The sequence below is a fragment of the Vipera berus genome (genome assembly GCF_964194415.1).
Source record: "Vipera berus genome assembly, chromosome: 1".
NCBI lineage: Eukaryota > Metazoa > Chordata > Lepidosauria > Squamata > Viperidae > Vipera > Vipera berus.
Window position 1 is genome coordinate 109,976,297 of NC_138202.1, and position 26,995 is coordinate 110,003,291.

General features: G+C 38.5%; 1 protein-coding gene across 2 annotated transcripts in view; it reads right to left on the reverse strand.

Moving 5' to 3' along the window:
- The window catches only part of TSPAN4 (tetraspanin 4), a gene marked incomplete at its 5' end in the record, with an annotated part of 735,824 nt that overhangs the window by 48,599 nt on the left and 660,230 nt on the right, over positions 1-26,995 (reverse strand). For both annotated transcript variants that reach the window (XM_081313178.1, XM_081313177.1), the window contains one exon: positions 21,967-22,041. In XM_081313178.1, coding sequence (XP_081169304.1) covers positions 21,967-22,041 — 75 coding nt within the window. The remainder of the gene's footprint in view (positions 1-21,966; positions 22,042-26,995) is intronic.

The window sequence follows — 26,995 nt, forward strand, 5'->3', positions numbered from 1 at the left end:
GATTTGACGAGTCCTTGGTGCTCTCTAAGCTTGGTTGTTTTCTTTTATCATGATGAGTTTGGGTAATGAAATTTGCAAGGTCCCCTCATTTCAACCCTGAATTATAAATATTCTCCTTTATACAGCACCCACAGAAACTATTTTTATTCATGGTATATCTTGGAAGTGACCTAGACAAAAGCCAATATCTAACCAAATAAGGTTCTGCACTGTCTCAAAAAGTCTATTGAAGAAGGGACTAAAAAAAAAAGGCCAGCAGGAAACTAAATTCTTCTTCCTTCCTTTTCAAGGGTTTAACAGTAATTCAGGTGACATCTAGTCCACACCCTTCTGATGAATAACTCCATGGTAGTCAAAGAATTGTCATGAATTTGGGCTTTAGTTAGTCAAAGAGTAATATCGCGAAGTTGCATTGTGTAGTCCTAGACTCAGAGCTGAATTACAACACAGTACTTTGGTCATAATTTTAGAAACAGTAAGAACAAAAGGAAAATGCAAATAGCATTCTCCTACATTTTATTGTGCAGGGGTGTCAAACTCAATTTCATTGAGGGCCGCATCAGCATTGCGGTTGCCCTTAGGGGGCCGGGTGGGTATGGCCAGGGTGGGCGTGGCCTACTGGGTAGGTGTGGCTAGAGTGCATATGGCCTACTGGGTGGGCATGGCCAGCTCTACATCGTTCGCATCAAGGGTGCCTATGGGGGCCTGGGCAGGAGTGGGACAGATCTGAGGGTCTCTGGCAGAAGGAGGGTCTCTGGGCCAGCGCCAAGGCAGTGGGGTCCGTTCCCTCACTGTTTCCAGGATGGCTTCACGGGCCACATGAAACCACTTCGCGGGCCGGATCTGGCCCCCAGGCCTTGTGTTTGACATGTCTGAGTTAAAGGAATACATTGGCTTCAAACTGGATTTTTTTCAATAGTTAGTTGGAGCATATTATTTGCACTGAAGGATGTCTAGTGAGAAATGCTGGTTACTCTCCATGGGTCCATTCATATCTCCAAAACATGAGCATTCATTTTATAGTCTGTTTTGTATATGCAAAACTGTTAAAGAGTTAGTTCACTGTCAATACATAATGTTGGCTTAAATGTACAGTGACACTTCAAAAATGCTCTTGGAATGAATAAAAACATGCTGTCTGTTTCAATATATAATCCTAATCATTCAGTTTAAATTTTATGCAACCACCATCCTCCTGATGGTGAATTCTGCCTCAGTTATTGAATTATTTCAATAGGTTGCAAAAAATTGTTTTCATGGTAAGTTGCTTCTTGCTCTTGGACTTGACTACCTAATTTTGAAAGAGGATATGAGAGGAACTGCACAGATAAAAATGCACAATGATGCAATACATTTGCCAAAATCCATGTAAACTAGTTTTTGATATTATTATTATTATTATTATTATTATTATTATTATTATTATTATTATTATTATTATTATTATTATTATTATTATTATTATTATTATTATTATATTTTATTTTTTTATTTCGACCCCAAACCACCCCAGTGATGCCCTCGCCGTGATGGAGGCGGTTCGGGTCTGGATGGGGAGGAACAGGCTTCGGCTCAACCCTGACAAGACTGAGTGGCTGTGCGTTCCAGCATCTCGGGAAATTCAGAATATTCCATCTCTTTCTATGGGGGGTGAGTTATTACCCCCTGTAGATAGGGCTCACAACTTGGGAGTCCTCCTAGATTCACAGCTTTCTTTAGAAGATCATATATTAACTGTGACTAGGGGGGCCTTCGCCCAGGTTCGCCTGGTGTGCCAGTTGCGGCCCTATCTAGACCGGGATGCCTTGCGTACAGTCACTCATGCACTTGTGACCTCTCGATTGGACTACTGCAACGCTCTCTACATGGGGCTGCCCTTGAGGACCACTCGGAGGCTCCAACTGGTGCAAAATGCAGCCGTGAGAGTCGTGTTGGGAGTCTCCCGATACTCCCATGTTACACCTTTGCTCCGTGAGCTGCATTGGCTCCCAGTTGTCTTCCGGGTGAGATTCAAGGTGCTGGTAATGACCTTTAAAGCCCTACATGGCATGGGTCCGGAGTATTATTGGGACTTTATTTATTTATTATTGGGACTTATATGCCGCCCTATCTCCCGAAGGACTCAGGGTGGCTAACAACAGTAACATATAATAAATACAGAAATTAAGATAAAAATTAAAATTAAAGGCCTCTGTACAATAAATTAAAATTAAAATAAATTAAAAGTTAGAGTTAAAAATTAAAAACATAATTAAAATCCCTGTCAGTCCAGGTCAGCCAGGTGGAAAAGGAGTGTTTTGAGGCCGCGGCGAAAGGACTGGAGTACCTTAGGGAGCACCTGCGGCCGGCATCAACTTCCCTCCGCTCAGTGCGCTCCCACAGAGAGGGCCTCCTCAGGGTGCCACCGGTCAGAGAATGCCGTCTGGCGGCCCCCAGGGGGAGGTCCTTCTCTGTGGGTGCACCGGATTTGTGGAACCGTTTACCGGTTGAGCTCTGGACGGCGCCCAACCTTCGCTCCTTCCGACGGGATCTTAAGACCTACTTGTTTGAACAAGCCAGCCTGGCCTGATGGGTTTTGGGTTTTATTACTGTTTTTAATGTATTTTAACTTGTATTCTTGTATTGGTATTTATTGCCCTGTTCACCGCCCTGAGTCCTTTGGGAGAAGGGCGGTATACAAATAAAATTATTATTATTATTATTATTATTATTATTATTATTATTATTATTATTATTATTATTATTATTATTATTACTATTACTATTACTGTTATTTTGCAGAATGCACAGTAAAATCATGAGGAAGAAGTAGTATTGCTTAGCGTAATCCATCTCATAGCATTTTTCTCCTTGGAGAAAGAACCATGCATGTTATCCTGAAGATGTACAACAGAGATAGGTAATCTGTGGCCTTCCAGATGTTGTTGAATAATAACTCTCAGCAAATCTATCAGGCAGAACAGTGGTAAATGATGAAAGAATTTCAGCAACATCTGTCAACTACATAGGTTGCCCTACAATGTCTTAGAGGAAAATTATCATACTATATCAGGTAAAAAGAGGAATAAAGGTAGATTAGCCTGACCAAAATAGCTGAATTAAGCCAAATACATGTTATGCATAACTTACGTTTCAGTAAAAAATATAATTTACATCAGTCAATGCAGACTGCATCAAGTCTAAGACATTATCCTAAAATAAATTCTATATCTATACCTAGAATATAGCTAGCCTAAGTACCTGATTTATCAAAGGTTGACCACATGTGTTCAAATTCTTCTATGATATCTCTTGGTTTTTTTAAGGATATGATGAATCAAATGCAAGCTTGTATACTTAGCTTGTAAATATGGTTTTGAATTTCAGGAACATTATTAGTTACAAGATAAATGAATGTCCTAATGCATTAAAAAAATCCCTCTCTGTGATTATCTCTTGTAAAGTACAAAGAATGGCACATATCAGTCGGTCTCCTCACTCCTAGCACCTATATGGGGAACTTTGTTGATTTGCTATGATATCTCCAATATCATCCTCCAAACCTCAAACATTCCTCAGACTGCTCTGCCTATAAGAAGTCTGAGCACAGCACCAGATTGGCAAGCTTCAACTGCAGCTACACAGTTTTTAAAGTTTTGTATGCACTCTGTGGATTGCCAAGGAATGTTATCTTAATTAGGCCATGACTGATTCTGATGATAATCTGACTGGCAACCAGCAGTATGAAAATGTGATTGTCAACCATAGGCAGGCAGACTTAGTACTCAGACTACTTGAAGCACGAGCACAAGCTGACTGCCAGGACCTAGAATGATACCCCTCAGAAAAAGAAATCCATGGTAAATCTCCTCTCCTTCCCCCACCCAAAAAAACCTTTAACAACTGGCTCACACAAACTAGCTATGCAGCATCCCTGCAATTATCAAAAGGATTACAAGGTACAAACTGAACTACAGAACTCATTACTCTTCTTCGACAAAAATATTTCCACCAGGTTGAGAAGAAGTGTAAGCATTTTGTAACAAATGCCACGTGCTGCTGAAGTTTGTAAGTATACTAATGTGACCTTCATATAGTGTGAAGACTTTTCTATGGCAGTCCTTACCATTTCACAGAATTAAAGGGTACCACAGTGGCAGCTTCCTAGTTATTTGTCTCTATCAGAGGAAAAGGCTGTGTGTGTTTACACAACCTGACTTCCACCCCCCTAAGCTATGTCCATACATATAGCAGTGGACACACTCCAGTGGTGGGATTCAAATATGTGAACAACCGGTTCTCTGTGTGGATGCCGCTTCCAGAAGTCCATTCTGGGCCTGGGCAACAAAAAATTAGCTACCGGTTCTCCTGAAGTGGTGTGAACCGGCTGAATCCCACCACTGACACACTCCCCAATCCTAGCTGTCAGTAGAGATAGAGGACTAATTAAATTCTACAGATTGAGGATTAAATGGGGGAGGGGAACTAAGGCACAGCACCATCTTGTTCTCCCCTCTCAGTAGGCTACAAAAAGTATCTTTCCTTTATGTAACCAGGGCTTTTTTTCTCATAGAATGCTCAGAACAGAGTTCCGGCACCTTTTTTGGATGGAACCTTGTAGGGTAGGCAAGGCGGGTTGTATGACATGTGTGAGTTCCGGCACCTTTTTCTTTTACAAAAAAAGTACTCTATGTAACTGTCAGAAATGAAAAAGTGGGAAACACTCTGGAGATTAGTAAGTAAGTAGAACGGAATGTAGAGCTGACCTTCAGGATAGGGAAGGGATGAACAAGTAGTGGTGGTGGGGGCTTTGATAAAGATAACTTAGCCCTGAGAAAAAGGAAAGTGTGTGAGAAAGAAATTCAAAGCAACCCCACCTTGATTTTGTTAAGTATACGATGGGGCATAATAACATGGACAGGCTTTCAAGACTGATGCCAATGTTTCAAGATAGGCCAGGTCAAGAACTAGTGTGACAGGGATTCCACGAATGTTCTTTATTATTGTAAGGTACAATAACAAACTCTTGAAAAAGCCTGATTGGAATAGCAGTAGTGGCAAAAAAAAAAAAGCTGAATGAGTAGCTAGGTTGGAGTCCATGACAAATGAGACCTCATTGAGGAAGGAGTTGGGCTATCAATTGCTTGGTGGTAGCTACTTAATGGGCTCATTAGCTAAGGACAGTTCTGATAAGCAACAGCTGGAATGGAATACATTATCACTAAAGATCTATAATGCCCATAGGTCCCCAATATTCTGTAGTCTTATAATCTTTCTTACAGCTACAGTTAAAATCTGGCTGGTAATAGCTTACATAATCACATGTTTATGGCATAAAAATTGTATTAATACTCAAGATACCAAGACACTTGCAGTATCGCTGAAAAGAACTAGCTTCTCTAAGTATTAGAACGAGCCTCTCTAAGACATAATGATATGGGGATTTATAAATAATCTAAGAAAGCAATTCTGAATGAGATTTTTCCCAGAATAGCTACATCCCAGTTTTTCCAATGAACATATATTTGCCACTGAGATATGTGTGTGTGTGTGTGTGTGTGTGTGTGTGTGTATGTGTGTGTTCTCTTGAGATCATTGTCATTTCAGCCTTTCACTGATTAAGCCCCTGACTAATTTGTATCATATCTGGCTTATTAGAACTACATCCTATTAATGTTTAAAATACACAAATTTGGGGACAACATATGGGGAAAATCCTCTACAGGGCACTGTGTTCTTTATATTTCCTTTCCTTTAACTATTTAGTTATTTAGATTACTTAATCATCTTCCTACAACAAGTTTATTAGGACATTTCACAGAGTAGAATTTGGAAAATTAAAAACAGTAAATGCAACAGTTAAGGCACCAGTTAAGATGAAAGCAAGTTAAATAAATTAAAGGAATAATAATAAACCAAGAAATGCTGTGAGATGATTGACAAGGACTGAGAACAAAGACTTTGCCTGTTGCTGGAAATGCATTAGGTTAGATATCCAGTGCCCCATCTTCTCTGGGAGCGTTGTGACTATATGGAGAAAACAGAAAAAAATGTCTCCCAACCTGTCATGTGACATTCCAGACACACACTCCCTTTTGTACTATAATAAGGACAGGCTGCCAATCTAGCCTGGGAAATTGTGAATTAAGGATATAAATAATTATAGTTGCATATAATTTGGGGGAGGAGAGGAAGTTAAAAGGAGGAAAGGTGCAGGCAGAGAAGAGAATTCGCTGCAGAGTTGCTGGAGATGTGGAAGAAAACAAGAAGACTAGTGAACAATGAAAAGATTTAGGCAATTTTAGTTATGTCCAAGTTCACTAAACAGTTCCAGGATAGTATGAAATGAGACCACACAAGAAAGAAGAATAAACAGAACATGGTGAACATCCAAGGCAACAATATTCAGCTAGCTAAGATATTGCCAGCAAAGTATAATTAACGCCCTTGATTAACTCTAATTAGAGGAGTTAGAGATTGCTGCACACACACACACACATCACCGTCACGAGTTAAAGCTAAGCACACTGCAGCCCAGAAATCAGGGAATCATGAATTACAGCTTTTGTGGTACGTTAATCTTTTTATGGCAGTATCAGTAAGGGGAGAGAGTGCGAGATGGGAAAAACAGATGTTTTAATCACTTACTTGATTAGCCCAGCAGGGTATAAAGGGAAAGCAATGTTTTCCAACATAAATTCAAAGAGAAAAGGAAACACCACCAGAAGGTTCGGATATATGCTGGACTTACTTAATGAATCCCCAAGTCCCTAACGTGGCATGCTTGTGACATGATTCAGAAGTCCTGAGAAACAGGAGACTTTTGTTTAGGTGCTGGAAACACATTAAAGGATCACCTTGCCAATTGTATTTCACAGTTAAAAAGGCCTACTTAACCATATTCTATCTGATAGGGGTCATCAGAAAATGGCCTCTCATCAAAAGAAAGAGACAGTTCTTTACATGCCAAGGCTTGAAGTTTTTAAAGGTTTTAAAACTGAAACAAGCACTGAATTGTATTTATAATTAGACTAGGAGTAGTGAAGTTAATAAAGTACTGATATAATATGCATGTCAGTTTCTAATATGCAATGCTACATTGCCTTGCTTTAAATGGGAGCCGGGAATGGTATATAAGAGGTTTCCAGTGGATTATGATAATTGTCTTGATTGTTTCAGTGAGAAAATAGCACAATGTAAATTAGTAGCTTTTACAATATAGAATGTAAAAATAAGAATGTAAAATATGCTGCAAAATGAACACGGAAAAAAAATCAATTTAAGTAGTACCTGATTTTTCTCAACATGCACCTTTCCTTCTTTTTGATAGTCTCGCTTCTAATGCTTCAATAACATTTCATAAGTTATTGTGCTTTGTATGTGTGGAAATATCAAATAAAACTTCTCCTAATGCATTTGGGAAATAAAACTGATCTTTCTTAGGTTCATATAAATGCCTTCTGTTATTAAATTAAAATTAATTTTCATGACCTCAGGAATATGTCAAAGAATTTACCTCATGAAGCTTAATAAAATTCATTTTCTTTTTATTAAAGAATGAAACAAAAATGCAACTATAGATCCAAAAACAAACAAAAAATAAAACTACGAGTATAATTATACACACATATGTATTCTTAAGGGAATACACAAGTATTTAAAACATTGTTACTAAATATTCAAATATAAACATATTTATATTTATAAATATTGAATATACTTTTTCAATATGTACAATAATATTTGTACAAAGAATTATATTAGGATGAACATTATTAATAATGTTATTATTAATATTAACATTAATAATAATAATAATGTTATTATTAATAATATTAATAATATTAATAATAATTAATAAGCAGGCATATACATAGAATGAAGGCTATTGCTAAGCACATTGGTTTGTGCTTAAATTGTAAGCTGCCCTGAGTCTTCGGAGAAGGGCGGGATATAAATGGGATTAAAATAAAAATAAAAATAAAAAAAAATATATACTAGATGGAAGTAAATCTACAATATACTTTATTTTAAGATTTTCCAACACTTTCTTGTGTTAATTTTGCAATCAGATCAGTTTTCCATCCTGATCTAATCAAAGATGTATTTTAATTTACTAGTGTTTTGCCACAATAAACCTGACAGGTTAACAATAGGAATTGGATCAATTTGTTACATTAGACCAAATTATATGTTTTAGGGGATAATGATCATAATACATTGACTGAAGGATTCATTTTCTAAGACTGATGGGTTTCAATTGCATTTTCTTCAAAAATTGACAGCATAAAGAACTAAAAAAACGTATTATGTACCAATTTATCTGCAAGTCCACTAATAGAGAATAGAAAGCTTACAATTTCTATTGTGTCATTTCAATCAAGTATACTGCAATCTAAGACATTCTATGTCATGAAGAGTTCTAACGAAAATCAATGTGTTCAGACCTCAATTTATATAGCTTCCATTGATTCCCTTACTATTAAAAAAGTAGATATGCACCTTTGTTCAAATGTTGCTAATGTCAAAACTGGTAAGATTTAAAGATCTGATGAAGGAATTTTGAAGTTAACTCATTTGAAACTAGGTTGGAATCTTGTGTCCCAAAACTGTTTTTTGAAAAAGGCAACTGGACTTTTCCTTGAAGACATTTCCCTTATCCAGAATTTCAGAACTGAAGAAGCTTTTTGGATGAGAAGTGAATTATCTTCAAGGAAAAAAACAAAGAAAGTCCAGTTCCCTTTTGAAAAGCACTTTTGGGACAACTATGACCTAGAGGACTGAGAATCTCCATAGACATTGCGTCTTGTAACCACTCCTTTTGCAAAATATTCAACAGCAACAGTTTCCTTCAATAATTAAATAAATGTCTATACACTAATGCACAGAGTATGAACAGTAAGCAGGGTGAACTAGAAATTCAGGTAAATGAGGGCAGATATGATATTGTTGCCATTACGGAAACATGGTGGGATGAAACCTACCAATGGAACACACAGCTAGAGGGATTTAAACTATTTAAAAGAAACAGACTAAACAAAAGAGGAGGAGGAGTTGCTCTCTATATAAGAAATAACTTTATCTCTACAGAAATAGAGCACAACAATGACGAAAACTGTAAACCTGAAAGCATTTGGGTCAATATAAAAGGGGGAAAAAATGACATTGCCATAGGTGTATACTATAGGCCGCCCAACCAAGCAGAGGAAATAGATGAACTTTTCGCTAGTCAGCTAACTAAGGTATGTAAGAAGCACATCACAATAGTAATGGGGGACTTTAATTACCCTGATATCAACTGGGAGACAAACTCTGCACCAAGTGGAAGATCAAACAGATTCCTGTCAAACCTAGCAGACAACTTTCTCTCCCAAAAAGTAGAGAAGGGAACTAGGGGATTAGCCATATTGGATTTAATTCTCACTAACAGAGATGAAATGATAGAAGGTGTCGAAGCCACAGGAACCTTGGGGGGAAGTGATCATGCAATATTGGAATTCAACATTCTGGAGGCACAAGCAATAGAACACAGCCAAACTAGAGTCTTGGACTTTAAAAGAGCTAATTTCAATAAACTTAGAGAGACCATGGGAAGAATTCCATAGATGAGAATCCTAAAGGGGAAAACAACTCAAGAAGCTTGGGAAATTTTGAAAAGTGAGATAATAAAGGCCCAGTCTAGTACAATACCAACAAAGAAGAAAAATAACAGCTCTCAAAAGAAACCAGCATGGCTGCATAAAGAACTCCCTGATAAATTGAAAGATAAAAAGGACAAGTATAAGAATTGGAAAGAGGGGCACATAACTAAGTCAGAATATCAGCAAATAGCCCGTGCCTGCAAAGATGAAGTGAGGAAAGCTAAGGCTCAAAATGAACTAAGGCTTGCGACCAAAGTCAAAAATAACAAAAAAAGCTTCTTTCAACATATAAAAAACAAGAAAAAAGTTAAGGAAATGATTGGTCCATTAGTGGGGGAAAGTGGCAAGAAGGTGACAAGCAATAGGGAGAAAGCAGAACTATTTAATTCGTTTTTTGCATCTGTCTTTACACAAAGGGAAAAAACAGTCCAACCTACCCAAACCAGTGCCATAAAAAACAGAATAGAAACGCAAGTTAAGATAGGCAAGAAAATGGTAAGTGAGCACCTGTCCAGCCTAGACGAGTTCAAATCACCAGGACCAGATGGATTACACCCCAAGGTTCTCAAGGAACTGGCAGACGTGATCTCAGAACCACTGAACTATATTTTTCAAAGATCCTGGAGCACTGGGGAACTACCAGAGGACTGGAAGAGAGCTGATGTAGTTCCCATCTTCAAAAAAGGGGAAAAAATAGATCCAGGAAACTACAGACCTATCAGCCTGACCTCAATACCTGGGAAGATTCTGGAAAAGATAATCAAACAACAAATCAGCGAACACCTTGATGCAAACAAAGTCATCACTAAAAGTAAACATGGGTTTGTCAAAAACAGATCATGCCAGACAAATCTTATTACATTCTTTGACCAAGTGACAAAATTAGTGGACCAGAGGAACGCTGTAGATATAATTTACTTGGACTTCAGTAAGGCATTTGATAAAGTAGATCACAACCTACTACTTGATAAGATAGAAAAAATGTGGGTTAGATAGCATTACCACCAGATGGATTCGTAGCTGGCTGACAGGCCGTACTCAGCGTGTGGTCCTCAATGGAACCGCATCTACATGGAAGGAAGTGTGTAGTGGGGTGCCCCAGTGCTCTGTTCTGGGCCCAGTGCTCTTCAATATCTTCATTAATGATTTGGATGAGGGGATAGATGGGGAACTCATCAAATTTGCAGATGACACCAAGCTGGCAGGAATAGCCAATACTCCAGAAGATAGGCTTAAGATACAGAAGGATCTGGACAGACTCGAACACTGGGCACTATCTAACAAAATGAAATTCAATGGTGAAAAAAGTAAGGTTCTACATTTAGGCAGAAAAAATCAAATGCATAGGTATAGTATAGGTGGTACCTTGCTCAATAGTAGTAACTGTGAGAGGGATCTCGGAGTCTTAGTAGACAATCACTTCAATATGAGCCAGCAGTGTGCTGCAGCTGCCAAAAAAGCCAACAGAGTGCTAGGCTGCATTAACAGAGGGATAGAATCAAGATCAAGTGAAGTACTAATACCACTTTACAATGCTTTGGTAAGGCCACACCTGGAATACTGCATCCAGTTTTGGTCACCACGATGTAAAAAAGATGTCGAGACTCTAGAAAGGGTACAGAAAAGAGCAACCAAGATGATTAGGGGGCTGGAGGCTAAAACATATAGGGAACGGTTGCTGGAATTGGGTATGTGTAGTTTAATGAAGAGAAGGGTGAGGGGTGACATGATAGCAGTGTTCCAATATCTCAGGGGCTACCACAAAGAAGAGGGAGTCAAGCTATTCTTCAAAGCACCTGAAAGCAGGACAAGAAGCAACGGATGGAAACTAGTCAAGGAGAGAAGCAACCTAGAACTAAGGAGAAACTTCCTGACAGTTAGAACAATTAACCAGTGGAACAACCTGCCTCCAGAGGTGGTGAATGCTCCAACACTGGAGGTTTTTAAGAAGAGACTGGACAGCCATTTGCCTGAAATGGTATAGGGTTTCCTGCCTGAGCAGGGGGTTGGACTAGATGACCTCCAAGGTCCCTTCCAACTTTATATATTATTATTATTATTATTATTATTATTATTATTATTATTATTATTATTATTATTATTATTATTATTATTATTATTATTATAAATATCTAATCTTAAAACAAATGTACATTGAACAAATGTATTCTCATGCTTTAAAAATAGTGATAAAGGAATAGGAAAAGGAAAAAAAGGTCAACAGTCAAAACTTTCACTCTCTCCAAACTTTTAAACTGAGCTACTCATATTAATTAGAAAAGAATTATTTGTTGGCAGGAGGCAGCTTCAAAGAATAAATGTATTAAGAACAACTCATACCAAATCCATTTGCTTGTCTTTGCTTGACAGACCAATCTAGTTGGCATGGTAATGTGGTAAACATTAATCTTCAGCAAAACATTTGATAAATTTTCTATAAAAACCTAGTAGACAAGATGGAGAAATACTGTATAGGCTGGATTATGCTACCACTAAATGGCTGCAGAATTAGTTAAACAGTTGTGCACAAGTGTATGCCAGTGCCTAAAGATGGAAGTAAGTGGCAAGGGTCACACTACAGGGCTCTGTTTTAATCCCTCTGCTGTCCAACATATTTATTTATAACTTGGGACAACGGGATTTGCAAAGAACACATACAGTAGATGGGACAATAGCAAACACCTTAGAGAACAGTATTAAGATTCTCAAAGATTTTGATAAGCTGGACCAATGAACAAAAGCCGGCATGATAAATTTCAACAGAGAGAAATGCAATCTTTTGGGGGAGAAGTCAAAAATATGCATGGAGATGGAAGAGATCATTCTAGGCAATTGTCAGAATCCATTTATATCATATTCATAAATGGAATGTTCCAAACATTATCCTATGGATTCTGTCATCTCCCGAAGAGAAGAGGATAGATGTGTATTGAACCGGCAATAGGCATTTCAAAGGAAAGGAGAAGCCTTTTGAACTGGGGAAACAAAAGGGGGGGCTAGCATCTGGGTTTTGTCACGGTAGACAGCAATAAACAAAAGGGTCCTAACTTCCTCTTTCCCACGAGATGGATGATACGAGAGGAAGGATGGGGGGGGACTGACCAAATGGGGATTAAGGGGGGTTAAACCGGGAATTCTTTATAAGGGTTTACATCGTGGAAATATTAAGCCCTGTCTCATTTCCTACAACCGAGCATGTCATAGTAAAGATTTCTTTTGGACTAAAACCCTGGCTCCAAGAGTTTTGTCTTCCTAAGACGTGGTTTGGTGTGGGTCCTGACATTAGACAGGGCTTAATATTTCCACGATGTAAACAAAATACCTTAAGTCTCTCCAACCCTGTAAAAAACTAGGACCAAAATACATTGGACCTTTTCCAATTAAAAGAATCATAAACCCAGTAACAGTTGAATTAGAACTACCTAAAAATCTTAGACGAATACACCCAATCTTTCACTGCAGTCTAATAAAGAGAGAACAACAATCTCCCCTACGAACAAAAATTCCACCACCACCTCCCATCATGGTGGAAGGAGAACAACATTTCGAGGTGAAGGAAATTCTGGATTCCAGGAGACATCATGGAACAACTCAATATCTAGTGGCTTGGAAACACCTCCCCTCCTCAGAAAATGAATGGGTCAGCAAACACCACGTTAAAGCACCAAAGCTGCTTAAGAGATTTCATACAGAATATCCAAACAAACCGAGTTAACATTTACACATGTTATTTTTTCTTCTCTTTTCTTTTCTCCCCCTACAGATGGACACATCTTTCTTCTAAGGAGAGCGGACTGTCAGAATCCATTTATATCATATTCATAAATGGAATGTTTCAAACATTATCCTATGGATTCTGTCATCTCCCGAAGAGAAGAGGATAGATGTGTATTGAACCGGCAATAGGCATTTCAAAGGAAAGGAGAAGCCTTTTGAACTGGGGAAACAAAAGGGGGGGCTAGCATCTGGGTTTTGTCACGGTAGACAGCAATAAACAAAAGGGTCCTAACTTCCTCTTTCCCACGAGATGGATGATACGAGAGGAAGGATGGGGGGGGACTGACCAAATGGGGATTAAGGGGGGTTAAACCGGGAATTCTTTATAAGGGTTTACATCGTGGAAATATTAAGCCCTGTCTCATTTCCTACAACCGAGCATGTCATAGTAAAGATTTCTTTTGGACTAAAACCCTGGCTCCAAGAGTTTTGTCTTCCTAAGACGTGGTTTGGGGTGGGTCCTGACATTAATAGTACATGAAAATTTTATCTGGGTGTTTGGGTGGATTACACATGGAACATGAGTTAACAAGATGCTTTAGATAAAAAAAGACGAAGAAATTTGGAAGGCAAGTAATGGAACACAACACTTAGAAGGAAGATCCTGCTTTATTGGAAGCAATGATTATTGGGTTCAAGTTCAAAGAAGAAGGAAGAACAAGAACAAACAAGAAGTTGTGACCTGCGGAGTGGGAAATTTTAAGACTTTGATTCTCTGTTGGCTTTCTATAAGCACGGAAGGGATGGTGGTAGGTTTTTTTATGACATGTAAATGAGAGAGAAAAGCACTGCACCTTTTCAAAAGAGGAAGCATGTTGTTACCATGTGAACAAACAGTGGAACATTAGGAAATTAGACACCAGTCCTCAATTTAGAATGGAATGTCTGCAGTTTCCCATCCAGCTAAATTGTTGCAGAACCTGCTACTGGGCATTTGTGTCACAGGACCTGCTGCTGTCTTTTGTTTGTTGCATTTGGGTGTGTCTTCCTGCCTGGCAAGATTAAGAGGACTTTCTTTTAGGGCAGGAATAATCTCTTCAGATCTGGTGGGATTATGTAAAGGAGGGGCTGTATGACTGTGCTTGGCCTGGATCTTGTTCATGAGGTTCTATGAGTAATCCTCCAGTTTTAGTTTGCCACAAAAGGAGAAAAACTGCCACACACTCAGTGTAATTGCACCAGTTGCGACCCTATCTGGACCGGGATGCCCTGCGTACAGTCACTCATGCGCTCGTGACCTCTCATATAGACTACTGCAATGCTCTGTACATGGGGCTGCCCTTGAGGACCACTTGGAGGCTTCAGCTGGTGCAGAATGCGGCCGCGCAAGTTATGATGGGGATCTCCCGATACTCCCATGTAACACCTCTTCTCCGCGAGTTGCATTGGCTTCCAGTTGCCCTCCGGGTGAGATTCAAGCTGCTGGTGATTACTTATAAAGCCCTAAATGGCATGGGTCCGGATTACTTACGGGAGCACCTGCTGCCGGCGTCATCTTCCCTTCGTCCTGTGTGCTTCCACAGAGAGGGCCTCCTCAGGGTGCCGTCGGTCAGAGAGTGTCGGCTGGCGGCCCCCAGGGGGAGAGCATTCTCTGTGGGCGCGTCAGCCCTTTGGAATCAATTACCGGTTGAGCTCCGGATGGCTCCCGACCTTCGCTCTTTCCGCCGGGATCTGAAAACCTACTTATTTGAACAGGCCGGCCTGGTCTAAGGGTTTGGGTTTTTTTTAATTATTTATTGTTAGGGCTTAATTAATTTAATCTTATTTTAACTTTTGTATGTAGTGCTTTTATTGCCCTGTACACCGCCCTGAGTCCATCGGGAGAAGGGCGGTATAGAAATTCAATTAAATAAATAAATAAAATAAATAATTGTAGGCCACAACAACAAAAATACAGTGACAAGACCAACATAAGTCTTTGTGTCCTCTATACTGTGTTGGCTTTAGAATACTGAAATGTGTGTTCACATCTGAGCTTTGCATTTTAAGAAGGATATTGATAAAGTGGAGGGTTTCCAGAGGAAAGCAGCTAAAAGGATTAGGGGTCTGGAACGAATAGACTTAGGATGAACATTGAAGATATTCTAAATGCCAGTATGGGTTAGCAAGCTAAAGGATTGAACTGGCAATGGAGAGATGCAGGTTAAATACATCCTTGGCCACAGAAGGTCACTGGCTGACTTTCAGTCAATTACTGTGATTCAGTCTAACCTACCTCAAGAGTTGCTGTTGAGGGGGGAAATGAGTCAAGAGAGCACTATGTACACTGCCTTGGGGTCCTTAATAAAAGCTCAGCTATAAATCCAACACATAATTAAAAGTGAAGGTTGTAGGAAATATGATAGCTCTCTTCAAGTACATGAAAGATTATTTTGTAAAGACAGGGTTAGACTTGCTCAGTGTTGTTCCCAAAAATAAGAAACAAATAGATTTAATTTATAAGGAGCAACTTTTACTTAGATATCAGGAAAAAGTTTCTTACAGTAAGAGTTGTTCAGCTGCCTCGGCAGCTGGTGATTGCATCTCACCTGAGATATGGTCAGGAAACATGACCAGATGAGTTAATTGTACTTTATTGTAAGACTACATTAACAGAATCTTGCAAGTCTAAAAGTACAAATCCCCTATTGTCTTTTTTTACAGCCTGATAAGGAAGGATGTTTTCTGAGTATCTTTCTCTGCCTTTATGCACCCCATTCTTATCTGATCATTTCCCTAGACAGCATCTCTTCCTCATCACAGGTATTTATGTTCAAGCTGAATATCATCTGTCAGGGATGTGATAGTAGTGGATACCTGCACTGGGCAGGGAGTTGGATAAAATTATCCTCAAGATTCCTTCCATCTTTCATATTTTATGGTTCTATGATTTTAATTTTTTAATATCAGAGGAACAGTGTCATCCTAACCAATAAAGAGTTCAGTGCAACTCAACTCATACTCACTGAACATTATTATTCATTAATAATATGAATAGATCCTGTTACCATATTCTCCAAAAGGAAGACAGTCCTTAAATTAAGATAATCCTTCCAAGAGTGAACAAGAAATGGTATAAACCCAGCAAAAATTTCTAGGTGATGCTTTCTTAATCTGTCAACCTAGGATTGCTGATTCTGGCTGAACACCATCCATCCCTCAACAAATGCATTCTCAAAACATGTATATATCTCAAGATACCTAGGTGTATATATAGAAACCTACCTAGCCACACTACAAAATAATGGCTGGCCAGAACAAAAAATATTTATTAACTGATTCCTTATCTACAAATATCAACCAATCGTTTTCACAATTGAATCAAGGAAAGAGAGAGAAATAAAACTGGATGGAATTGAGACAAGACAAGGAAGGAAAACAAAGGAAGAGAAGCCTTACAACTATGTCAACTTTAGCAGATAATTTAGCTCCAGTCAGCTCAGGCTAATCTTCAGGCTAATGTCTAAAATCACACTTTTTTTAAAAAAAAATTGTATCTTCAGCCCCTTGTGATTTTGCCCATCTGGGGAAAGATCCTCTCTAGGAAGAGCAATGCTTGGATGGCATTAACGTATTTCCTATTTGGTATGCTTAATAAACTTCCATCAGAGTTTGCTTACATTGCACAGTTTGCGTAATTATTGATTTTAATCATTGTACATACATGAAAAAAAAATCTCTCTGCATATATAAAGCCAAGTAGTATGCAATAGAATCGGGACTGTTGAAACATTAACGGGATTTGAGGAAGAATGGTCATTTTAACTTGAGTCCTACTAAGCCATGATAATGAAAAATGTTGCCATGATTTAAGTTCCATTTTAATCATGAGCAGAGGAAGATCATATTATGTTACTTTAACTGGTGCTAACCCTACCCTCTTATCTAATCCAATTGGACTTACATGGAGTTCTGTATTTTCCCCCCTCTTTCTGTAATTCCTATTGCTAGTAATTAAGAGTGTATTATTTATCCAACTTCTAAACCTGCTGCTATATGAAATCTAAAAGTAAACCTAGAAGCCTAAGGAAGGAGGCGTTTGCCAGGGATGAGTGGCAGGAGCCAACCTTCCAACCCTTTCTTATCAACTACCTCTCTACCATTTTTTTTATATTATCCTGATTTGCCAAGACAATATTTAATTCTGTTCTAATCTTTTATCGGACTTCCAAACTACTAAGCTTATTTGCACTTTTTAAATTCTGAAACCACAACTTGGGTCCAATAATATCTATAATCCTCATAATACAGCTACTTTCCAATTACTTTCAACCTTTTGGTGTGTAGGTTTCTTTAATCCTAGAATTATGATTCCCAGTTTGCAGCACCAAAGTTCTTTGTATAAATCAAGCAAAGAAAGGGAAAAATCTGAATAAACCTATCTATTAGAGAATGATAAACAATGTTGCAAAAGCAAGTAAATCTGGCCTTTATTATTGCCTTTGGGAAAGCTTTCATAATGAAAATATAAACACAGATGTTAAAAGTGGAAGGGCAGAATAAGTTATTACTAGTGTATTATTTAGAGAGTTAACGTTTGAAATTATGTATTTCTAAAAGCATTGTTACTCTGAAAATATAGTACTCACAGTTGCCCTCTGGCAAGTCTGAGGTAGTTATTTTAAAATAACACGTGCGTTCCTCTTTGTGGAAGAACAATGCATTTATAGCAGGGCAGAGAATTTGTCACTCTCCAGTTAGAACTGGGCTAGATTCCAGTTTCCCCTGTCTGCCCTGCTGAGTGGGCTGAGAGGACTACACCATCTATGCTATTCAGATAGTCTTTGACCACAACTGGGATCAGAACCTCCATCACTAAGTGATGTGGTCAGTAAGTGAGTTGTGCCTGATTTTACAACCTTGTTTGCTGTGGTCATTAAATAAATCACCACAGTAATTAACCAGTAGAACAACCTGCCTCCAGAAGCTGTGAATGCTCCAACACTGACAGTTTTTAAGAAGAGATTGGACAGCCATTTGTCTGAAATGGTATAGGGTTTCCTGCCTGAGCAGGGGGTTGGACTAAATAACTTCCAATGTCCTTTCCAACTGTATTATTATTATTATTATTATTATTATTATTATTATTATTATTATTATTATTATTATTATTATTATTATTATTATTATTATTATTATTATTATTTATTCGCATAGTCAGCCAGATGTTCAGACTGGATTTGACATTTTTGTCTACCTATCGAGTCCTTACCAAGGACCTGGGATAGGCAGATGTAGATTATTATTATTATTGTTGTTGTTGCTGTTGCTGTTGTTGTTGTTATTATGCAAATCCAACTTCCTTCCATTGACTGTCCTTGTTGGAAGCCCCCTTGGAAGGTTGCAAATGCTGAACATGTGATCCCAGGACACTGCAACTGTCCTAAATACATTGCAGGCTGCCAAGTGCCCAGATTTTGATCGTGTGACCATGGGATGTTGCAATGGCCATAAGTGTGAGGACTGGTCATAAGTCACTGAACACATAACTCTGAACACTTATTAAATGAATGGTCATAAGTCAAGGACTATTTGTACACCCAGTATACCTCCAACAAAGTATATATCTTCACCTTGCAGACCTTCACTCAGTCCTCAAGAATGCCAGCAATGATGGGTGGAAATTAAGAAGATGAAGAGAAATAGAAATGGGGGTATCAAGAAACAATTGAATCAGGCAGGTAACCTTTAATTTGACCGGCAGCACAATTTCAATATTTAGGGAGCAACTTGGAGAGGGCAAAGGATGGTTAAAAAATGTTGACCCATGGAGGCGAGGGGAAGGGAAGGGAGAGGAGGGGAGGAGAGGGGAGGAGCTTCCTTGGAATTGGGTAGGACTCTGTTTCACAAATAAGGAACATGGAAGATTTAAAGAAGGCAGTGGAAAAAAACAATAATGGCACAACCTTTCTCAACTTATTGCCATCTAAATGAAGTCAAATTGAACTTTGTACAGATTATGAAAAATCAAATACTCAATTTTCTTCAATATTTCAAGTTGACTGCTGCTTTCTGAGGCAGGATGAAAATTTATTTTGTCCATAAACATAAGGGAAAGCTCTGGAAAATAATCAAATTGAATGCAGTGACCTAGAGAAATATAATTATTTTTATCATTCGATCAGAGGTAGCATACAGATGGTGCATGCATGAAGCCCCATCTTAATTCCTAGTACTTCCAGTTAATGGATTTTTTGTACAAGAGAACTATCTGTGACTCAAAAGAACTGAGCACTGTGAGAGAATAGCAATTACAACTGGACATTGATCTGATTCAGTGTAAAACTCAACTTCTTACTTTCCACGTGACAAATATATAACTCAGAAAAGTTCTCCAATAAAAAAGAAAATATTGGTGTAAGTGGATACGTTTTTTTCCCCCTGTAGCTTCAAGAACTTGTTTTATTCTTAGCCGAGAATGCAAAAAGGAGAATAGAAAAATTCACCATCAACTCATTTAGGGAAAAAAGTTCTAAATACATTTAAACAACTTCATATTACAAAATAGTTGTAAATTATTTATAGTGTGTGGCTGATCTGGTTAAGCACTTCTGCCTAGCCTCCTTTCTACCAATGGAGCAACAATGTACATTGTAATGGTCTTTGTTTCATGCCATCAAATATCCTATAAACCAGTGGTTCACAAACATTTTGGCCTCCAAACCCCTTTACATTCTTAAAATGACTGAGGACCCCAAAGAACCCAAAGTTTATGTGGGTTATATCTACCAATAGGTAATGTAGCAGAAATTAAAACTGAGAAATGTAAAAATATTTATTTGACTTCGTGAACCCACTGAAAGGTCCTTGGGCCCTTCTCCCCACCATTCAGTCAGAACTGAAGAAGTTCCTTTGGATGAGAAGTGAAAATGTCTTCAAAGAAAAAAAACACAAAGAAAATCCAGTTGACTTTTGGAAATCACTTTTGGGATACGTTTCTCTTCTTAAGGGCTGCAATTTATTCATAAGCCTTCAGAACAGACAAAGTTAAAACAATTACCGACAACATATATTATCTTCCATACAAGTGGATTTAGTATTTCCTGTTGGTACAAAGTTAATTTTTTGGAACATTATTTCCAATTATCTTAAAGGATATCAGGGTAATGTATTGTAGCAAACAATTCTGGCTTTCTCATAACTGACACTGAATCCCAGCAGCAAAATTATCAATTTCGAATGGGGAGGATGGAATCATCAATATTTTCCAAACTAAACTGCTTTAAAGAAGAGGGGTAAAAAAAAATCAACACATGAAATTTAAACATTATCCTATCGCTCACAAGATAAAGACAGACAATAGCATATTTCCTTTTGTCTCTTAAGGTAAGCTGCTTTTCTTTGGAGCTTGTTACGAGATGTGGAACTTAAGTGGTTACTGAATTTTGGATTTGGGCAGATAGTGCCAATTGGTAGGGAAGAAAGGGGGGGGATTTTAGTTTCTATGCTTGGGCTGGGAAAGGGAAGTGGAAAGAAAGAGCAGATGGCTTAAAAAGAAACACCTAGGGAAGGAAATTGTGGTTAAGACTTACCCTGACAGTTTTGGAAAACTCTGCTTTTTGGCTCTACAAATAGGAGCAGTTTAAGGAACAGGGTGGCATTCCTCTCCTCAGGCATGCCATCAGAGCAGACTTTTCTGTTGAATGGTAGCAAGTATTATCAGCACTACCAGGTAACTTTTTTACATTGTCCAGCTTTATTTGTGCATTAAAGGTAAAGGTAAAGGTACCCCCGCACATGCGTGATAGTCGTTTCCGACTCTAGGGTCCGGTGCTCATCTCCGTTTCAAAGCCGAAGAGCCAGCGCTTGTCTGAGGACATCTCCGTGGTCATGTGGCCGGCATGACTAGACGCCAAAGGCGCACGGAACGCTGTTACCTTCCCACCGCAGTGGTCCCTATTTTTCTACTTGCATTTTTATGTGCTTTTGAACTGCTAGGTTGGCAGAAGCTGGGACGAGTAACAGGCGCTCACTCTGTTACGCGGCACTCGGGATTCAACCCGCCAAACTGCCGACCTTCTGATCGATCAAGCTCAGCGTCCTAACCCACTGAGCCACCGCGTCCCTTTTATTTGTGCATTATCACATCTAATTCATCAACTTTATATTTATTAATTTAGATCTACACCATCTTGCCACCTCTGCAACACATGAAGACTGTGATTCCACAATTCCTTAGCTGAGATTATGCAGCGCTCAAATCTGGTTTCCTTATGGCCATTTTGGGATTTTCAGCACATTTGTTTCTCATAATGAACTTCTTAATGTGGTGATTTTTATCTGCTTTTAGTGCATGAGTTTTCATCAGTTTTTCCTCGTTAAACTGCTCCATATTTAAACAGTGGCTGTGTTGTCAATGTGCTTGACCTTGAAAGGGAAGCAGGTTTGAAAGAGGGGAAAAGGAAGAGGGAGCCCAGAGCATTAAATATTTAGGCATTCAGAAAACATGATTCCTGAAAGGCAGAGATGTGGTAGAGTCTGGAAGAACATGACCTGCATGCCAAGGGAAAGGCTTCATGACTTACTGATGAAGGGAGAAGCATTTGCTGAAAAGGCCAGAAGACAGTGAAAAAAAATTCTTTTGACATACCTTGTCGGTGTAGACGAAGAACAGAATCACCACCATGAGCTCCAGCACAAATATAATTAACAGCATGATAAAAAACTGTCAAGAGAAGAGGGAGCGGGAGAGAAACAAAAGTCCAGAAACATCAAAATCTGATTTGTCTTTCTGACACTGAGCAACACATAAAATCCATATACAAAAGGACTGGGCGTATGGCTAGCTTTGGTTGGGGAGAAAAACCTGCATCTGGGTAGTACCACTTTAAATGCAGGTGGAGAATCCACTTCTTGGATGTTCTTCCACACAGGAAAACTAGCATGCCAAAGAGAAGGCTAGAGTACAGCTTTTCCTCTTGCCACACCATACTGTAAGTGGAGAGAACACTTTTACAAACAGTAGCATCCAGTGATTTGAACCTTACCTGTAGACTGAAATGGTGCACCTCGATAACTTCAGTGAGAACTAGGATGTCATCTAGATGCAGATCAACATTCCCCTATCTAGTGGGTTTCCTCCTGATGTGTAAGGACCAGCAAGCATGGCAGCCATACTGATTAGTAATAGCAATAGCAATAGCACTTAGACTTATATACTGCTTCATAGTGCTTTACAGCACCCTCTAAGCAGTTTAAAGAGTCAGTATATTGCCCCCAACAAATGGGTCCTCATTTTACCAACCACGGAAGTATAAAAGGATGAGTCAACTTTGAGCCGGTCAGAATCAACTTCTAGGCTGTGGGAAGAGTTAGCCTGAAGTACTGCTTTCTAACCACTGCGCCACCACAGCTCTTCAAATTAACTTAGGTAATTTCTAAGATAACAAATATGCAACCAAAGACACATGGTGTAAACTCCCTAAACATAAGATAATTTAAAATATGCATTTGATATTGAAATAAGCCTAAAACTATAATGATAATTAATCTAGAGACAAGATCAGATATTAAAAACTAGCTATGCATATCATTCTGCTGATTTGTTTTGTTTTGCTTTTTGGGGTGTGTGTGTTAATGAAAAACAATTTCAGATGACTTCGAGCTAAATGGATGAGCCAAGTATTTTCCTAACACAAAAGAATTTCCTTTATTTATTGAATTTATATTTTTACTTTCCACTAACAATTCTGCAACACACATAATACTTTTGCCTCCAGCAACTTTTCTGCTTAAAATCACTATACATGTTGTTCTTTTTCCCCTCCAGGGAAAAAGGTATTTCAAGAAACAGCTACAGGATGGCACTTAGTGACAAAATACATTAAGAAAGAATTAAGTACCCTTGCTTCTGTTTTTCCACCACTCAGCTTTGTAGAAGGTGGGATTTTTTTAAAAAAGAAATCAACGAAAAGATACAAACAACTGTACAGTATATAGGAATGGGGATAATATTGTTTAGATCATTAAAAATGAACTAATTCATATTACCCAGGTATATAAATGCATAATTACCAAATATATATGTTAACCAGAAAACAATAAGAGATTTATACTTGCACTATTCCTAATTTTGGAATACCATTTTCCATTCAAAATTTATACAGAAAAATGTATCCATTACAGAAAATTAGCACAAAAGTGGATTTATATTGGAGGAAATCACAAAATATACAAAAAATGAATTTTAGAAAAAATGTATACATTAAGTGAAATGTGTCCTGAAAAGTGATGAAGACAGAGCAATAGGACAAAATGACTGCAAGGATTGGGGGTGGGGAAGAGAAATAGAGGGGAGTTTTATTTGAAATTATCTTTAGACCTAACACACACACACACACACACACACACACACACACACATAGTTTTGTACTACATAGGGATTTTTTGTTTTAATAAGTTTAAGATTCAACTAAGAAGAGGTTATAATTGCTAGTATTTTAGTTCTCTGTAATAATTGCACAATCCTTTGGCTTCACAATAATGAACCATTGAATCCATTTACATTCTTTACATATCATATCTCTATTTTATAAATCATATGCACCTTGAAATCAGTTTAATTGTAGCTTTTTACTTCCCGGTGAGTTCAACAGTGGTAGAAAATTAACGGCTTGTTAATATTTGTTGACTTACAACTCCCAGCATCCCCAGCCAAGAATAAGCAATGGTATAAATTGTAGTTCTGCAACAGATTCCCATCCCGTCTCTAAATGATTTCATAGAGTTGAGCAAAATCCTCCTTCCTGTTTGTTTCAAAGCCTTTCTAAAATGCTTTAAAAGTAGACGCAAGCTGGATTATTTCTATGGCAATATAGCCCAAACTGACTTCCAGAATAAAAGACAAAATAAGTTTAAACAGCAGTGATAATAGATGGTGATGAAGTAGAACAGAATGTGACACCTCAGTTACTAATAGGGACCAATAATTCCTTAAATGTGACATTTGCAGATCACCAGTTGCCTATTTGCTTCTAGATTCCATTTAAAGTATTAAGATTGGTTTTCACTCTGAAGGGTTAAGGCCAACAAGTAACAACAACCAACAAGCTGAATTGAGCTTAGGTGCACTGCTCCTTGTGTCTATTCTCAGATGCCCTTTGTTAAGAAAATAGGTTTTTCCCATTCATTGTTTAGGCTGCTAACAGCTTTTACAAATTTATTTGATTAGCTTGAATATGACTGCTTAGTGCTTTAAATATTTAATAGTAAGTGCAGAGTTGGGTTTTTCTAAAAAAAAATGTATATTATCTTTTAATGTAAATGTGGCCTGGGGCAATATCTCTTTGTCATCTGAAAGTTCCAAAAATCCCTTCCTTACTAGGGCAGCCTGGTTTAGTTTCTCTGTCTGTCACCTGCCCTCATCTCGCCCAAAAAGTAGCATACTCTGTAAGATGGTGATCATCACAATTTCATGAATGAGAGTTGACTTGAACCTGGACTGCCCTGCTTCGATAACAGCATTAATCACTGCACCATGCTGGGTCTCACTATTTTGTTTGCCACATGTGTGATATGCAATTTTCTCTCTCCTCATCTTCTTCCTCTTCCCCCCCTTACATTTGTTTACTAAAATTAGACTGAAAATGTAATGCACAGAATAGGTAAATCCATCACCCTAGGACAGACATGTCAAACACAAGGCCCGGGGGCCAGATCCGGCCCGCAAAGTGGTTTCATGTGGCCCCTGAAGCCATCCTGGAAACAGTGAGGGAACGGTCCCCACTGCCTTGGCCCTGGCCCAGAGACCCTCCTCCTGCCAGAGACCCTCAGATCTGTCCCACTCCTGCCCAGGCCCCCATAGGCACCCTTGATGCCAATGATGTAGAGCTGGCCACTCCCACCCAGTAGGCCATACCCACTCTAGCCACACCCACCCAGTAGGCCACGCCCACCCAGGCCATACCCACCCGGCCCCCTGAGGGCAACCGTAATGCTGATGTGGCCCTCAATGGAATTGAGTTTGACACCCCTGCCCTAGGATATATTGTAGGAGAAGGAGGGGCAGAACTTGGGGATGGAGTCAAAAGAGAGATAAGCCTAGAATCCCTATGTAGCCACAACTGGATTAAGTCCAACCTCTCCTGAATTCCGTGGACCCTTATCTAACTTCAAGCAGGGACTAACTATTGGTTGAGAAGATCCCTGTGCATAGGCTGTTTAGCAATAAGTCAATTTAATTGGATATTCACGTGTAGACCTGGTCTTTTATGCCTGACAATATGGGATAAGGAAATAGTATGGGAAAATGACTCTCTGTTATTTACAGCTTTAATTTCTCCCTTAGGCAATTCAAGTAATACAGGGGTAACAAAATGAATAGACTTTCCCACCTCCATTTAGCAACAGAGGAAGTTATGAGCAAAGGTGAGTTAATCAGATTCTTAATTTAGCTTTAAAGAATCTGAAGGAATTCCATATTTGGATCTCCCTTTACTCCTGCTCATTCTGTTCTGTCAGCCCTCCAGTTCTTCTGGGAACACTTTCTTCAGCCCACGTCCCTAATATTTCTGCTCATTCCAGATAAGCAAGTCACTTTATTTCCATAAAAATAATGCTGGAATACTTCTATTGGAAAGAAAAATCATGTTTTTTAAGGCCTCACTTAACTACCGTGCTGCACCGAAGCATCTTTTTTTTAAAAATTCAGCTAACACACGTGGAACATGCATCCCTCAACCCACCAAGTCTAATCCAAGAAGCTGATTACTGTCTTCATCTGTCTTGATTTACCATGAGTTGATCAGGTTTAACCAGATGGATTTGACTAGATCTGATTTACAATAGCATGCTTCCACCAGCTTTATTTTAATTGGATCCATTCAACATAGACTACCAGATCCATCACCAAAAGAGTTGCATTATTAATTTGCAGTCTTATGCTTCAGGCTTATTGGGAAGCAATTTCCATGGACTTCAGTGAAATGACTCCTCAGTTGAAACATTTTTCCTTCTATGTTTTATAACTTCATAGATTTATTAGGGAAAGGATCTAGTGTTGCAGAATTCTGCATAAGAATATGCCCCTTGTCCATCTAGCTTAGCATTATTCTCATTGGCTGGCAGCAACTCTCCCAGGCTTCCGAATAGAAACTTTTCAAGTCATACATGGAGATGCTCAGGATGAAATTTTGCATGCAGAATTTTTTTCTGCATGGAATGCTGGAAGGAAGGAATTGGTCTGCTTGACTACTTTATATCTCCTTTGCGTCCACATTTTTGACTAGTAATATTTGTAGTGTGATTGCAACTATTGTGAGAAAACAACCAACATGGGCAGAAATAAATAAAGATACAAATATACAAAGATATTTACTTTGATGATGAAGTTGGCTGAAAAATAGCTTACTGATTCAACTGTGCCAATTGCTAGAGGGGACAAAATACAATCAACTGCATATGAAATTTTCTCCATATGCATAAATTGCGAGAACCAAAGTCAATCCAGCACAGGATTAGCTCTTTATCTAACAGATTCACAGTGCATTTGATTTTATCTATTAATCTATTGAATTGCTGAGATGGGTGGCATATTAATTGATTGATTAATTAATTAATTAAGGTTTACACTGAATTCCTAATATTATATATACTGTAACAAGAAACTTCTTGTATTTAGG